The following is a 16,302-nucleotide window of genomic DNA, read 5'->3' as shown; positions in this document are numbered from 1 at the left end:
GCGCGCTCTTTCGCGGGCTCACAGCGCCACCTGCCGGCGCCCGGCCGCCACCGCCGCCGCCGCCCCCGCCGCCGCCGCCGCCCCGCCGCGCCGGCCCCGCGGAGCCAGCGCCTCTGCCCGCCAGCGCACGGGAAGATAAATGTCCACCTCCCAGCCTGGGTTTAAGCAGGGGAAGGCCAATAAAAGGTTGTTATTTCCGCTCGCCCGCTTTATCTAAAACAGCCAGACAAAACAAATGAAAAGGCTTTTGTAGAAAATCTTAATTGTGGCTGGACAGTTGTAAACTCATTAAGAGCCGAATTCCAGACAGTTTGCAGACCCGTCATTTATTACACACTCTTAATGCTGATTCTTTGAAGTTGCCTCTGTCTGCAACAACAGAGGGCGTCCCAGCATCCCCAAATACTGGCTCAGGGATCAATTAGGGGCTTTTTGTGTGTGTGCACACCAGAACGAGCTCCCTTTTGCTAATTAGAACTCATCAAATCTTACCCCGGATTTCTTCTTCTTTTTTTTTTTTTTAAGGTGAAGCCGAAAGCTTTTTTTTTTTTTTTTTTTTTCCCTCCCGCAGTTCTGCACATCTGTAAACTTCTTGCCGGCTCCCTAAGTTTTGTCTTTAGCCCTGCAGCGTTTTACACCCCATAAACGGTTACAGCAGTCATTTTCTTTTATTGCACTGTATGGCTCTGAATTTTCCTAACAACAACTTCTGCCAAGACCATAAGTGTGTTCCGTCTTATTTTGCTTTAAATACATATATATGTGTGCAAGTGTACCTCCGTAAAACAAGGAGGCTTTTATTATTATTCGACATGCTTGCAAACAAGGGTCGGTGTGGCGCAGAAGCGTGCGGCGGCTCATATTATGGAGGATATCTACTCTGAGCAGTAAGATGTCCGCCCAAAACAAGGCTAAATTTCAGCAAGCTCACAGACTTCGCTATTTTCTTTTGTTGCTGAGCTTGGTTTGGCTTGGGGCGGCGGGGGAGGGGTGGGTGCAATGGGGGTGTGTGTGTGTGTGTGTGTGGAAATCTTCCACTCCAAAGAAACCTTCTTTCTGATTTTTTTAAATAAATCCTATTTTGTCTTCTCCGCTCTAGCCTGCTGCCAGCCCACCTCTTTCCTTCGGCTAAATCAGCGAGTAAAATTGACACCATAAATTCTACCATAATTGTCAGTAAAATTTTATCTGTATCTATATCTATCTATACATACATCTATAATCTGAGGCGCTAATAAAATGCAACGGGTTGTTTTTATTTGCCACGGGACATTTAAAAGGGAAAAAAAAATCCCAAACGTGCAGGCAAGGGAAGGAAAAAAATGGGTGACGTTTGAAATAACATATTTTGCATGCGCAATTATCTCCAGAAGGGAATTTAAAATGAAGGCGCTGGTAAGGCGAGCCTTCTCACAGAGCTTGTTGAAGCACACTTAGTGTTGGACGTTTTCTGGTACGGGCTAATTAACCATCTCAGCCTAAATGTCGCTGAGCTGATTTACATTATTGTCCGCGCTAAAGAACGTCGGACATTTTGGTTTGGTCCTCAATCCCCCCGCCCCGCCAGGCGAATTTATTAAAACCGCGTGAACTCGGGCGTGTGCCCCCGCTGCCATCCGAAGGGGCTCCCTCCTCGCACTGCTAAGCGCCAGCTTTCCAAATTATGTCCGGGAGAGGGGAGCCGTCCCTCCTCTCAGCGAAGCAATGGCATTTGGGACCTGAATCTGCCCATTTCGGAGGAAAATAAGCCCAATTTTTCATCACCTGGGGGCTGCGTTTGCAGAGTCGTGGGTTTGCCTTGGCTCAGAGATACTACTGCTACGCGCCTCCGCAGCTGCCCTAGCCCTGCCACGTCTGCTGGAGAGATTCGGTGTGCCGTGGAAGAACCCCTCCTTAATAATCTTAAAACATCACAAAACATAAAAGAATCAATATATTTTATTTGGCAAAAAGTTAAATATCATTTCAACACAACGATTTGGTCAGTAGGCCATGAGGTAACTATTTCAAAATAGACAGTGTACGTTCTGCATCAACATAACTTCCCAGATTTATTTTTTTAAATCGATACAAATTTACAATAACCAAATGTAGGTTTTTATAGTGTATAATTTATTATCAATAAAATTAACCTTCATTACAATAACCATCAAATCATTCGATTAAAATTAAAACGTAAACCATAGGTAGTTACCCTTTTCACATATATGTATAGCTCCGAAATCTGATAACTGCTCACTGGTGCAAAAACAATATTTAAGCTAGTCTGTTTATTTACTTTTTTTTTTTTTAATATATAGATTATATATACAACCGACAAAGACAGTACTATATATATATCAACTGTGCATACTAAAATGACTTGCTTCAATATTTCGAGAACCGTAATTCCCAGACATCCCGGACAAACTTTTTTCTACTTTTTTTTTTTTTTTTTTTTTGCGTTGGGATATATATATAATATATATTTTACAATCAAAGGTTAACTGTCTAATTATACAGAAAAGACTTAATACACTACAGAGCTATACTCTATGCAATTTTTATAATAAACAACCTGAGTTCAAATTGAATTCTAGCTTACACCATTACATCCGGTACAGCACCCAAGCACATAAATTGAGTCACAAACATAATTACCACAATAAAACACAGTGTTCAAGTATTAAGGCAGAGATCTCTCTGCCACGCAAAGAGCGAATAAAATTAACTACGTAGACTAAACTATACAGTCCGTAAATAGTTGTGCATTATGAAAAGGTAGTTTTTTCTTTTTTTTTTTTCTTTTTTCTTTCCTTAAGTGAAGAAACAGGTAGATTTATACAAGCCAGCTAAACAGCCTTTTCGTGCTAATGCCCCCTTTTTCTTTCCTGTTAGAAAATTAAAAGTCTTACTGTACCTCTCCTGGCAAACTGGCCACTGTGACAATCAAGGTACAATCATAATCAGAATTTGCCATGGGAAAAAAATGAGGCCTGGACCCAGACGCATTGCATGGCAGGGCTCGAGGGGAGGATTTTTTTGTTTGTTTTTAACGTTTTTCTTTTTTTCTTTCTTTTTTTTTTTTACTTTATGCATTTTCAATTTAACCCACGCGTCGCCATCATTCGTCCTTCGCTCGATCTTTGTTGATTTTCTTCATTTTCATCCTCCTGTTCTGAAACCAGATTTTCACTTGTCTCTCAGTTAAATTGAGGAGTCTGGCCACCTCATATCTACGGTCCCTAGTGAGATACATATTGAACAGAAACTCCTTCTCTAGTTCCAGCGTCTGATGCTTGGTGTAAGGGCATCGCTTTTTCCTGGTGGACCTTGCGTGGAGCCAGTTTGCAGCTGGGTTATCTACAACGAAAACGACAGGAGAAGTTCAGGCTCGGGGCGGGGGGGAAGGAGGGGGCTGAGGAGGGGGATCCACGCAGGGCCAGCCGCGTAGGGGTCCTGATATTAGGGTTTAGGACGTGCCTCTCATTCCCCCAGGCACGGAGGATTGTGAGGCACAATGGACTCCAAAATACAGACGCATGGAGAGGTCACACGCAACCACACGCGGCAAAGCCCCGCCGCCCCCGCCTCCCCTCGCCTTTTTTATTGTTTGTAGGATGCAATTTTAAAATACTTCCTCCTCCTCCTCCTCCTCCTCCTCTCTCTCTCTCTCCACTAGCTCCCTCCCTCCTTCCTGGCCTCCCCACATCCCACCTCCCCCCCCAGACTGCCAGCCCGGGGAGCGACCAGCCAGACCAACATGTCATCGAAATTGTTTCACTTTTTAATTTCGACCTTCTCCCGTGTCATCGCTGGCAAGACCCAGAGAGCTGGCGAGTCAGTCTACAGCTGGCATAATTAAACCCTCGCCCGCTTAGGACCCTTATTCACACGGCGTTAATCGCGATAGCAATCCCGAGGAGCTCTGCCACCAGTCCTGCAGCCCTGGGAGCATCCAGCCCGGGGTTTTCCACCGAGGAGACGAAGGGGGGAGGAGGGGGGGACCAAGTCAACGGCGAGGTTTCTGCTCTCAGCCCCGCCACAGCCGCCCCGGCCTGCGAGCCGTCTCAAAAAGATCAGATTCACATCCAATGCTTTCTAGGCACCCTCTCCCTCCCCGGCGTTGGCCCACGCGGGGGAGCGCGGCGGGGCAGGAGGATGCGAGCACGTCCTGCGGAGTGTGCTGGGGTGGCGGGGGCGGGCGTCTTTTGCCTCTTTTTTTTTTTTTTTTTTTTTTTTTTGCGGGGGGGGGTGTTTTGCTTAAGTTGCGGTCGTAGGGTGGGTTTTTGTTTTCTTTTCAGCCTGGCAAGCCCGAGCCGTCCTAGATGCCGCTCGAGCCTGCGAAAGGCAGCCGCTGCTTTTGCAGATCGCAGACCCCGGCGAGCTGGAGCGGCGGCGGCGGCGGCAGCAGCCGGTGCTCGGCCGCGTAATTAGCCCCAGCGCCTCGACACCTCCCCGCGGCCGGCGCAGCGCCCTGAAGTCCATTACCCTCGCAGTCCCACTTACTTGGATCGATCTGCGGTTTCTCTCCGTTTGCCTCACTTTCTCCATTGCTTTCAGAGAATGCGCCTTCGTGGCTTTGCTTATCCCTATCAACTGGAGGAGAACCACAAGCATAATCAGAGAGAGACAAAGTGTGAGTGTCAAACGTGGTACAGTCAGCCCTTCTGGCCGCCAGCGGTTCAGGTTTAATGCCGTAATGCCTGCCGGTAGGTAACCCGGGGAAAGACAAGGAGCCCGGCACAGGCTCAAGCCACGAACGCATGTACCTGCCGTCGGGCGGTGCCACGGGCGCCTGGTGGTGCGCGTAGGGGTGGTAGACGGCGGGGACGCCGCTGGCGCCGGCGGGGTGCGCGGGGCTCCAGGGGGGGCCGAAGACGGGCGCCTTGGGCTGGAAGCTGCAGGGGGCCAGCTCGGGGTGCTCGGCCAGCGCCGCCGGCCGCGGCGGCGGCGGCGGCGGCCCCAGCGGGGCGGGGGCGTAGCGGGGCGCCGCCAGCTCGTCCCCCTCCGGCACCAGAAAGGAGTCCACGTAGTAATTGCTGAGGGTCCCGGGAGCCGACATGGCGGGCGGGCGCGGGCGGCGGACCCGCCGCGGTTCGGGGCTGCGGGTTTCACGTAACAACTTGGTGCTGGCGGAGAAGTAGAGTCAGTAATAAGTTGAGGGCAGCCCGGGCGCCCATTGGCTGCCCCGGTCACGTGGCGGGGGAGCAGAACAATAAAGTATAAATCAGTCCGCGGGCTATTAATGGGTCAGTGTTTTCCAGCCATAATTTTTATAGCGAGGCCATATGTTTTTATGCAAAGGGATATTTGAGTTATACGGCGGGGTTTGTTTTAATTGCGGCCAACTGAGATTAAAAGATCAGATTCCGTATTACGGCCCCCCCTTCCCTCTTTCTCTCTCTCTCTCTCCTCTTTTTTTTTTTCCCCTCGTTTAAGCGGACTATTTTATATCATAATTAATCATCCCATCAGTGGGTCGTGTTCCCCGCGAAAAAAAAAAAAAACCCAAAAAAACACAACCCGCCACCCTTGTGATCGGAGACCTTCACATAAAATTAGACGATAATTGAAGCAATAAAAAAAAGGCAAAATAGCAGTTGCGGTATACTGTATTTAAATATATATTTATTATATTTCATAAGGAGTTATTGTTTCGGGAGCCACGGGGTTGTTATTAAGTCAGTAACTATGAGCGCGCTCATTTGCATCGCTGTGTTTCACAGCAGTAAAAATTTACGAGTGCTTGGAAAGGTTAAATTATACTATTGTGTTTAGTTTGGGAGCTCACTGTAAATAATACCGTTCCGTTCGGCTCCGCGCTGGCAGCGGAAAGTCAAATTCAGCGCATCCCCTTTCCGAGCCCTCGCCGCCGAGCCGGCCCTCCCCGCCCGGCCGGAGGAGCACCGGGGCGGGCGCCGGCTCCCGGTCTCCTGGCTGGCCCTCACCGAAGTGCACTTCACCACCCCACCGCGCCGGGCAGAGCGCGGCAGTGACCGAACCACCCTCCTCGTCCTCCCCGCCGCGCCCCTGCCCTTGGACGGGGCCGCGGCGGCCGGGGACCCCCTCGCCGGGCCGGGGAGAGGAGCCGGCGCTGGGCGGCGGCGGCGGCCGGAGGGGAGCGGAGGGGGGCCGCCGTCCGGGCCGGGCGGGAAGGAGCGCGGGCAGAGCCGGGCGGCGGTATTCGTCACGACGATTAATTCTCGAACTATGCAGGGAAGTCAGCGGGGGGAAAGGGGAGAAAAAGCCCCGTCGCCCCGCTGCCGAAAGGCACCCTGCTTCTCAGGGCGGCTATCAAAGGGGCGCTCGCAGTCGGCCGTCCCGCATTCCGGTGAATCGAATTTATGTGCAAATATAGTTATTTATTTGCTGGCACCTCCTTTGACTGCAGGACACACGCTAGCGGCGTCGGAAACCGAGCGGAGGGTTACAGTCCTCCGCAGAAGGAGGGGAGGGTGCGCGGGGGGAAAGTAAGAGGCGGCCAGATCCAAGTCCAGTGTTAGGAATTAAAGTCGTGGCCGAGCGCTCTGCAAATACGCCTGTGACCCCCCGGTTTTTCTCCGGCGGCCGCTCCCGCTGCTCGTCCCCTTGGTTGGCGAAGGAGCGCCGTCAATGGGATGCAGGGGGCACAAAAAATCTCCGCGAGAGGCTCGATTTACTCGAAATATCTTTTATTGAAAAGAGAGCCCGGCAAATGGTAGGGACGGCCTGAGGAATAATTAAAATCACGTGTAAATATTGTGCATGCGAAAGTGTGGTTCTAATTAGTTCTACATCGCTATGTGGGCTCTCTCTCCCCCGCTCTCTGCCCCTCTCTCCTTCTCTCTTTCTTTTTCTTTTCATGTCTTCCCAACAGTTTAATCCGAAATCTTACAGAGATCCTATTTTAACAACGCGCTCTCCCCCTATTCAGGATTACAAAGGCCCATAATGAAACTATTATCCCCCATTAGAGTTCGAAAATTACGGAACAGTCGCAGGATCTCCACAAACAAGGAGCCCGTTATTTTCTAACAATTTAAAAAATGCAAATAAAGCTCTCCTCTGCTATTTTTTGTGGCCATTGTATAGACGCGCCGAAATAGAAAAAAATAATTGTATTTCTTTCCTGGAAAGACGGAACTCGACGTCATTTGTATTTATTATTAAGAGTCAGCTGTGGTGAAATGTGATTGTAGAACTTCCTTTTTCCATTCAGAAAAAATAATCTTAGCTGCAGGAGTCCTGGATGTTTATATTCGAATTTGGGTTCTCAACTTGCAGCGGGTTTCATTTTTTTGGTTCCTCACCAAAAATAATAGCAAATGAATAACAATAACAATAACGTTTAAAAGAACGTGCCTGCATTTTTATTTCCCTGTAAAATTCTGCATTTGCTCACTGCTGGCATCCAAGCGGCAGGAGAGAGTGTACAGAAAGCAAGAGATAAAATATAGCAAATAATTACAGACATTTTTCACGCGGTCACGTTGCTGATCATAACGCTGGAGCATTCGCCTCTCTTTTTCGGCCTTTTAGACCCATTTTTTCCCCAAAGTACATTTTGCAGCCGAGCCACGAAGTCTACTGGGGGCAGCGTGGGCTTCGTACGGTTGGCGTTGTGAATTACTTAAGGTTTTGGTGGCTTACACCCTCGGAGGCAGAAGACCCCAAGCAGGGCAGAAACAGACGTTCACACCAAACTGCGATATGAAATCGGAATTCCCAGGAACGAAGCACCGCTGGAGCGATCGTGCCTGAATAAGCATCCTCCCTGCCCTCCATCCCGATAGAACCAGATTAGCAGGAATCCCATTCCGCTAGCTCTTACCCCCGGCTGCAAGGGGAAGGGCCCCGTCGGTTTTTAAGCGAGGGGCGTCCGCAAGCCCCGCTGCATCAGCCACGCACCGCAGAGGCGCGGAGTGTACGCGGGCGCGGGGCAGGAATCCGCGGGAGCTGGCGATCTTTCCTGAACGGGAAGTTCAGGATCGCCTTTCCCCAGGGCTTCCTGCCCCTGCAAACCTCTCTCACGGAATCGCCAGTGCTACGAATGCACGGAGGTGTTTTGGCAGCGCGGAGAGAAAAAATTATTCAGAATTTGGGGGAAGCGGTCCAAAATCAGGATGATGCGATTCAAGTGGGAAATAAAGGGCAGAGGCAAACCGATGTACAAACGCCGTACAGGCACGCACAGACATATAAGCTGTAAATACGCTCCCCGTATGTACACGGACGCAGCAGATAGCCCGTCAGGCGCACAGCGTGTGTAGAGGCAGACACAAGCACTTAAATTTGACTGCAACATAGAGCTCGGCTCCTGCCCCAGCCGAGGACGTCTCCCTCCCTAAGGAACCGGCTAGGACGGGTCTGGCTAAAACCCGCTACCCGAATTCCTCTGAGTTCCTGCAGCCCAGCCTGGAGTTTCGAAAAAGTTTGTAGGTCGCTTTTTAAAAACCATGATCCTTCATTTTTAGGCAAAAATTACCACGGTCACTAAAAAAAATGAATAGAACTAAAGCCCCGACGAGTGCGTTTGCTGCCCGTTCCCCTGCCTGCCTTTCCGCTGCCGAGGGAGCCCCGCTCCGCCGCCGTGCCGGCGCTGGCTGCCGGGCGGAGGGCCCGGCGGGAGGCCGCCCCTGCCCGCGGTCGCGCTGCGGACACAAAAGGCGGCGGCGGCGGCGGCGGCGGCGGAGGGCCCGGAGAGGTCGCTGTTGCCCGTTCCGCCGCCGCGGAGAGCGGCCGCGCCCGCGCCGCAATCGTGATCGTAACCGAGGCCTTGCGGGCCGCGGGGCAGCCGGCGCCCCCCGGGCAGCCCCGGGGGAGCGGGCCCGACGGGCGGCGGCGCGGGGCCGGCGGAGCCCTGCGGCAGGCCCCGGCGGGCACCAGCCGGGAGGTGGGGGGGGGGCTCCCCCGGGGGGCGAGAGCCGCCGGTGGGGCCGGGCACCCCCGCCGCGAGTGGGGTCCTCCAGGCCGCGGGCGCTGCCCTGCGGGGCCTTGTTTGTGGTGGTGCGCGGAGCGGGGCCGGCAGACTTGATCTCTCCCCACCCCCTCCCCCGGGCAGGCTTTTGGGTCTCTGTTTTTTAACAAATCCAGACAGAAAAATAAAAACAGCCCCCCTCGCGCACACCCGCCCCCCCACCCCCCTCCACCGCCCCCCGAGCTCGACCCAGGCCGAGCAGAATGCAAAAACGCACCTGACCTTGAATGCAGCCTACGAGATATATTAAAATCCCGCAAGCAGGCAGGGACTCGCTTAGGAGCTAGCTAACCTTGAAGAACTTGTCAAGCTTCCCCCCTCGGCTGCCGTGTTTATCTGAGGAATCAAAGGAGGCTCCGTTGCAGATGGGGAACAATGGCATTGGGACTTGACGCCTACCGATCACTTCAGCGCTAAGATTTCTTCGGGCAGAAAGGACCCTCGCACCAAGCGTACCTGGTGATGATATCAACTGAAGTAATTAAGGCAGTTTCGTGCTGTAGAGAGAAAGGTGGAGCCCCAACAACATGAAACTACCTAAACCACAGAGCAGTTCTCAGGCGCTAATTATTACTTTCCCCATTGCCGTGGTCCTTAACGCAAGGATCCCGCTACGAAAATAAAACCAGAAACGTGACTAAAACATCCCTCTCGCCCGCCCGCCCGCCCGCCCCGCCGGCGCCCCTCCGCGCCCCCCGGCCAGCCTCGAGTGGGTTAATGAAAACAAGAGAAAAATATAATAACAATCCCCCCCCCCCCCGCCCCCGAGCCGGGCAGCTTTCGTCTCTCCATGCAGATGCAATCGGGAAGAAAAAGGCCGTGCACGACAAGGTTACATCATGAAAAGCTAACGGCTCCCAAGAAGCCCGGGTTCAAAGTCTGTCCCCCCTCCTCCCGGCACACATATACCCTGCACGGAAGCATTAGCTGTCGCTCCTCTCCCAGCCCTCCTTTTGCCCTTCCCTTTGTGCAAGACCCCATTAGCTAAACATGCAGCGAGGAAGGGAGGATGCAAAGAACCAGCTTGGGTGAAATAAGCTCTTCCGCATGCAGCCAGGTAGGGAACAGCCTTGTCTGGAGGGGCCCGCTGGCAGGGAGGCGAGGCTGGGGGTCCCCCCCCTCCCCATGCGCTCACCTTTATGATTTCTTCTCAGCCCTGAGATAAAGCTACAATTTTGTCACCGTCCTCTGGAGTTAAAGATCTCCGCACACTTGTAGGTGTTTGATTAAAAAAAAAAAAAGAAATCGTTTCCCTACCCTCCAGAAATAGTAATTTGCTTCCTCAGTCTATGCAGCTCCTCAGTCAACTGAAACCACTCGTTCAAGACAGCAACAATCCAGATATACTAGCAAGTCATAAAACTGAACAAAAGCCGACAAACCTTAGAGCACCATCGCTATATGGCCCAGACAAATTACGACCGTCTAGGTAATATTTAAATAGATTCCTAAAGTAATTGCAGGGGGTTTAGGCAACTATTCCTGTTGTAAAAGTTCTCGAAGACATAAAGTAGAACCTGAGGATAAACAGTCACAAAAAGAGGTAAAATTAAAAGGATTCATTCCACGGTTTTTTATTCTTCTATGAGAACATAAACATCGTTTTTTTTCACGCACAGCAGCATTACAATATTAATTTATTCCGATTTAAGGTAAGAACTAGATATAGCTAGAACTAACATTTATAATAACGATAGAATGCATTTGCTTAAAACAGTATCGGCATTTTAATAATAATAGACATTTATACATATCTGTATTTATAGTTTTTCCCCTTCTCTCTTTTTTTTCTCTTTTAAAATTTTTTTTTCACCTATATGTTTGACCCTTTAATGCATGTAACTTCACAGTATAAAGGAAGACGAACATATTCTCCCTCGCGATCTCAGACTCTGGCTCAGAATGTCCTTCTGATGTTCAGGATATATACTTTTCAGTGAAATTAGTGAGGAAAAAGTGACTACTTTCTTCTCAAGGGGGAATTTCTGTGTGCTTGTCATGCGTTACCAACGGTAACGCTATTTATAGACAAAAAAATCACTAATTCCACATATTTAAGCAAAACTACATTAAGTAAATATCTACAACCAGAAAGAGCGAGAGAAATTCAGAGGTAAGTGTCATAATTTAGTCCATGAGCAACACGAACTCTTTTATACCTTTAAAGAGAAGAGATTTCATTTTCCTGGCCAATTTTAAAGCTGTAATATTGACTTTTAAGGTAAAGCAAAAAAAGAATCGCCCTTAACACCCGTTCCCATGAAGCCCTTTTAAAGGATGCCTGCATTTCATTATTGTAAGTCCTGGTTTTCGAAGGAAAAAGGGGGGAGGGAGGAGAAAAGGAAAACAGAGGGGGGGAAAAGATCCCAATATATAGAAATTTGGCAAGGCTTAAATTCTTCGTTCTGCAGCTACATACAGTCCAAGTTACACTGCTTACAATTTAAAAGAATGCACCTTTAACCAAACTTTTTTACTTTTCAGAGAGAGAGATGGGGGGAAAGATATTTGCAGCTCCTGAAATGGTATTTCTGTGTCTCAAAGCTTAAAGGAACAAATCGGCCTCGGGGAAGGCTGAAGGAAGCGGGGAGGCTCACGCACGGCATTTTGTGCATTAGCGCGGCTTTAGTCCGCCCCCCCAGCCCACCCCAGCCCAAAGTAGCTCTTAAGAGGTTAAGGACATACTGAGAACGTCTAAAATCGTTAATCCGTACAGGTGCGGATGACTACAGCCTAGGAAAATGATACTGGCTCTTTAAACCATAAAGATGTGTTTATAGGTTCATCAAGAGAAATTAAAGTTGGCTGTGAGCTCCCGAATCCTATTCTCTCTGTTCATTTTCTTCAGTTTCATTCTGCGGTTCTGAAACCAGATTTTAACTTGTCTGTCTGTGAGGTGGACTGTGCGGCTGATCTCTAGGCGACGCTCACGAGTCAGGTACATATTGAATAGAAACTCCTTTTCCAGCTCGAGAGTTTGATGCTTGGTATAGGGGCACCGTTTCTTTCTGCCACTTTTTGCCGTGAGCCAGTTTGCTGCATTTTCTCCTTTTGAATTGCCTAGTTTTGAGAAAGTAAAAAAGGGACGTTACCAGCGGGTAGGAGGCAAAGAGCTGGGGGGGGGGGGAGAGGGTGGAAGGAGCATCCGGGTGTGTGTGCGTGCGGGGCGTTGGAATGTGGGGTGTCCTTGTGGGAACCGAGAGCTTCAAAGCGGTTTCCCAAAGGTCCTGGATCCGCCCGCAAAAATCTGCCTCTGCTCACAAAGCTCCGGGCAGCCTCCGGCGGGGCAGCGTGCCCCGCTGGGTGGTTCATCTCCGACCCCCCAAAACAGGCTTTTACCCGCTCCCCCTCGGCCGCTCCGAGCCCACCGTTGCTGGGGGGCGGCTTGGTGAATGGCCTGGAGTCTTATTTCCCTCCCCCCCGAGCCCTGACACCTGTTTCCAAAAAACAAACCCCAAACCCCAAAGCCTGCGGATCTGAACTTTGTAAGTGTGCTCTGGAGGTGGAAAACAAGGTGAGCTGGGGAGCCGGAGCCTCCCCGCCTCCAGCCCCTGCCTTCCCGGGGAGCTTCGCCCCGGCCTTCTCTTTTCCAACCATTTCAGGCGAGGAAAAAAAAAAAAAATCCCCCGTTGCAGGGTGTTTATTTCTATCAGTGGAACCGGCTGGGAAAGAGGTTAACACCGATCCCTCGATGGCTCGGAGTGGTTCGTGGTTTGGGGTTGGCTCTCTAGTAGTTTTCCGCTTTCGTTTTTTGTTTTGATCTTATTATTTTCCAACGGGGCGCCTGAAGGAATAACAGGGCGTCTGAAATGCGGCCGGAGAGAAGAGCCTGAAAAGTCTGCCGCCCAGGGAAGGGGAATTATTTTTTTGCCACGGGGGCCCGAAAGGGAAATAAATAAGCGAATGAATAAATAACAACCCTATTATCTAGTGGAGACGCTGAAGGATATTCGCGGTGCATTCATCAGTCTAATTTGATAGCAGTTCATAGATGGCACATTTCAGCGCGGCTGTTATTCCGAAAAGCATTCTGGATCGTAAAATATAACTTACCGCGTTAATAGGTTTATTTATTGGCACTGCCTATTGCTTATTTTGGATGCTTTACAAACATCTCTGTTATCTGGTAGGCACCTTCACATCACAGGGGAAAGATTGATCTTGTTTTTCTATACGTTTAAGCAGCATGCAGGCTAAAGTTGCCCAGAGCGGAGGCTCTAAGGGTTTTAAACTATAGGACGGACATTAATTTTTACGGCAACCCCATGCCCGAATATTACAAAGTTCAGAAGGTCAGTCTGAGCAGCGCTTCTTGGCAGCCCCGCGGGGCAGCTGGGATCCTCCTTTCGCATCGCGATGCCACTACTATGATCCTCAACCGCTTTTTTTTTTTTTTTTCCTCTCCTCTCCTTTTTCCAATCCTCACCACCACCATCACCATCACCATTCGCTTACCTACGGGCTCTTTCTCGGGAGAGGCTTTGCTGCTCTCTGACGGAGCTGGAGAGAGCTCCTCCGCGGTGGAAGACGAAGCCTGAGTCTCGTCCTCCCTCTGGGAGACGCACGCCAAGGGGCTGGGGGAGCGCTCCTCGTCCTCCTTCCTCCCCGCGTCCGGGCCGGGAGGCAAAGATGGAGGCGTCTGGAAGCGGCCGGGGGGCTGCGGAGCGAAGGGGGCAGCCCCGGCCGGCCCCGCGCCGTAGCTCTTGGAGGTGCCATAAGCCTGGGAGAGGCGGAAGTAGCCCGGGACGGGGACCCCGCCGCCGCCGCCGCCGCCGCCGCCGCCGCCGCCGCCGCCGGCCGGGCTGACCTCGGCGCTCAGCCGGGGGAAGGGAGCGAGGTCTGTGGCGGCCGAGCCCTTGGGGCATTTCTCTGAGTCATAGAGGCAGTAGGAGCTCTCCTCCTTAATGCTGGGCGCGAAGGAGCACGAGGTGGCCTGCTGGCTCTCCGGCTCTTCCATGCGACAGGACCGGGGGGGGTCTAGCCACACTTCCATCCCTGACACGTAGGGGTGCGAGCCGGGGACCATGCTTTGAGAAGTACCTTCATTGCGTTTGCCCAAAACGGGGAAAAGTCCGCAGCTTTGCAGCCCGTAGGACAGATCGGACGCTTGTGGCAGGTAGATCCCACTGTTGGGATAGTAGCCGCCTCCGCCTCCGCCTCCGCCTCCTGCTCCCGCCGCTTCCCCTCTGCCCGAGCTGATCAGGGAGTCTACCAAAAAAGAGTTTGCAGCCGGGCTCTCGGAGCATGACATTGTTGTGGAATAATTTGGCGAAGGGAGCAGATAGCCCTTTCTGGCTGACATTTCTTGTGCAAAACATGCTGAATATGATTAGAGATACCCCCGCACCACGGCAGACGCTTGCAGCCAATGGAAGCCCGGGCCTCCCCAGCAACCCCTCCCCGTCTGGTTTCGTATGCACCGAGCTGCTCTCAGGTCGACCTCTGAATTTGGGAGATAGATGTATATTAATGTGTAATATGGATTTCCATACACACAGGCGCGCACGCTTCGCCCACATGGGCCAGTGCCTGCGCCTGGGCGGGAGCTGCGCTCCCGGGAAGGGGAAGGAGCGGGCTTCGCCGGTGCTCGCTCCAAGTTTCGCTCCCCTCTTATCGCACGCACCGCTATAAAATAGCCCGGCGGTCCTGATGTTTATTATACCTAGGCTGAAGCGGTGTCCAGATGAAGCTTTTACTGTCGCTCCTCTCTCCCCGCGGTTGGGCTTTCCGGCAGCAACGCCTGCTCATCTCCCTGCGCAGCCTGTGTGCCTCACGAAATTAATAAAGCCACGGCTCGCCCGGTGTTTTATGCTCAGGCTCTGCTCATTTTATTTGATTGTCTCGTTTTTTAAGAAATAAAAGACGTGTTATTGTTTATCACGGATCATTGGAAACCGTAAAGGGGCCTGGTGCCTCTCGCGTTAAACTACCGGGGAAGGGGGCTGCTTCCAGCCTAACATCACCGCCACGACGCCAGGCTGGGCTTAAATTTCCTGGAGATAAAATGCTCGCTGCCGCGCTGAAGAATCTCTCAGGGAGCAATGCCACTCCGGGAGGATTGATTGTGCGGTTGCAGCTCCTAATGCTTTAGTTAACGCTGGATTCTTCCCGAGGTCTGATTACCATTTAAAATATAAAGCCAGGCATATGCCACAGAAAGAATCCAGACGCGAGCAGTTCAAATAGATCCTCGCAGGATGCTGCGCACCCTGTTTATTGATGTGTTTATATTTGGCGATCATTTTTATACCTCCCCCACACACACCCCCCCTCCATTTGGGTCCTTTGCTTTTCGCCTCTTCAAAAGCACCGTCTCCTTCACAAGCGATGTACTAAATAATAGAAGGAAGAGTGAGTAGATGAATCCTGAGATACTAGACAGCCCTGTCCAGTCAATATGCAATTGTGGCGGAGGTAGCAGACAGATAGCAGACAGACAGGGACGCAGAGAGACAGATAGATTTTCTAATGAAGCGCTTAACGATGGCTTGCTTTCACTTCCACCGTCTCTCGCTCATGCCATTTTGAAGTCGCCGCACCGCCTGGCCCGCGGAGCCAAGGGCTCTTTAGCCCAAAGGGAGCCTGGGGCTGCCCAGCACTGGCTGCCCATCTCTGCGGAGCAGGGATCGCTCCCCTCTCCCGCACGCTGCCCGGGGCAGCAGCGGCCGACCGGGCTCCGCTTCCAGCAGGCCGGGCGGGGGAGAGCGGCTGCCGGCCGGCCCTCAGCGCCGTCCCCGGCCGGAGCCGCCGCCTGGCACCCGGCTGCCGTGCCCGGGAGGGCGCTGGCGGCGGCGGCGGGGCCGCTGCCTTGCCGGGCGGGCTGGCGGCGGGGCGGGCGCCCCGCATCCCCCGGAGCCCCGCATCCCCCGGAGCCCCGCATCCCCCGGCGCCTACCCTTGGCGTTCAAACCGCCCCGAAACCGCGGGGAGCAGCGCGGAGCAGGGGCTGGGGAGGCCCTTCCCCCCCCCCGCCCCACGGATCTGTCAAGCCCCACGTGGCCTCGTCCCGCAGCCCTTGCCTGCCCCGAGGAAATGCTTTTTCCGCGGCGTGACATTCCCCCGGAGGGGTCCCTCCTTGCGGCGGGAGGCGAGTGTCCCTTCCCGCGGGCGAGCCGAGCCGGCGGGGCCCTCCCCGGCCTCCCTCCGCGCCCGCTGGAAGCGCCGGGGCAGGCAGAGAGGCTGCTACAACTTCGCAGTACCCATAAAAGCTGTACGGAAAGGCGTCTGACTTTTTCCGGTGTGACGGGGCGAGCATCCCAGCGCGGCTTCCTTCTGACCGGTCCGTGGGATGCGGTGACAGGGGTAGATCCCACAGCCTATAGAAACCCTTCGAGTTTTTTTGTTTCCCCCCTCGTTTCCTCCTGT

The 16,302-nt window shown here is 52.4% G+C and overlaps 2 protein-coding genes across 2 annotated transcripts; both read right to left on the bottom strand.

The window, feature by feature from the left end:
- Positions 1–1,920: 1,920 nt before the first annotated feature.
- On the bottom strand, positions 1,921–5,274 carry HOXA9 (homeobox A9). Its single transcript, XM_069772807.1, has 2 exons — positions 4,489–5,274; positions 1,921–3,342 (listed from the first exon to the last, which is right to left on the bottom strand). The coding sequence occupies exons 1-2, from the start codon at positions 5,042–5,044 to the stop codon at positions 3,104–3,106; spliced, it is 795 nt and encodes a 264-aa protein (XP_069628908.1). The 5' UTR covers positions 5,045–5,274; the 3' UTR covers positions 1,921–3,103.
- Positions 5,275–10,482: 5,208 nt separating this feature from the next.
- On the bottom strand, positions 10,483–15,655 carry HOXA10 (homeobox A10). Its single transcript, XM_009917205.2, has 2 exons — positions 13,394–15,655; positions 10,483–11,998 (listed from the first exon to the last, which is right to left on the bottom strand). The coding sequence occupies exons 1-2, from the start codon at positions 14,238–14,240 to the stop codon at positions 11,724–11,726; spliced, it is 1,122 nt and encodes a 373-aa protein (XP_009915507.2). The 5' UTR covers positions 14,241–15,655; the 3' UTR covers positions 10,483–11,723.
- Between the last annotated feature and the right edge of the window lie 647 nt (positions 15,656–16,302).

Source organism: Haliaeetus albicilla, chromosome 2 (assembly GCF_947461875.1).
Source record: "Haliaeetus albicilla chromosome 2, bHalAlb1.1, whole genome shotgun sequence".
Taxonomy (NCBI): domain Eukaryota; kingdom Metazoa; phylum Chordata; class Aves; order Accipitriformes; family Accipitridae; genus Haliaeetus; species Haliaeetus albicilla.
The sequence above is the reverse complement of the archived record's forward strand: the minus strand, read 5'-3'. Positions and strand labels throughout refer to the sequence as shown.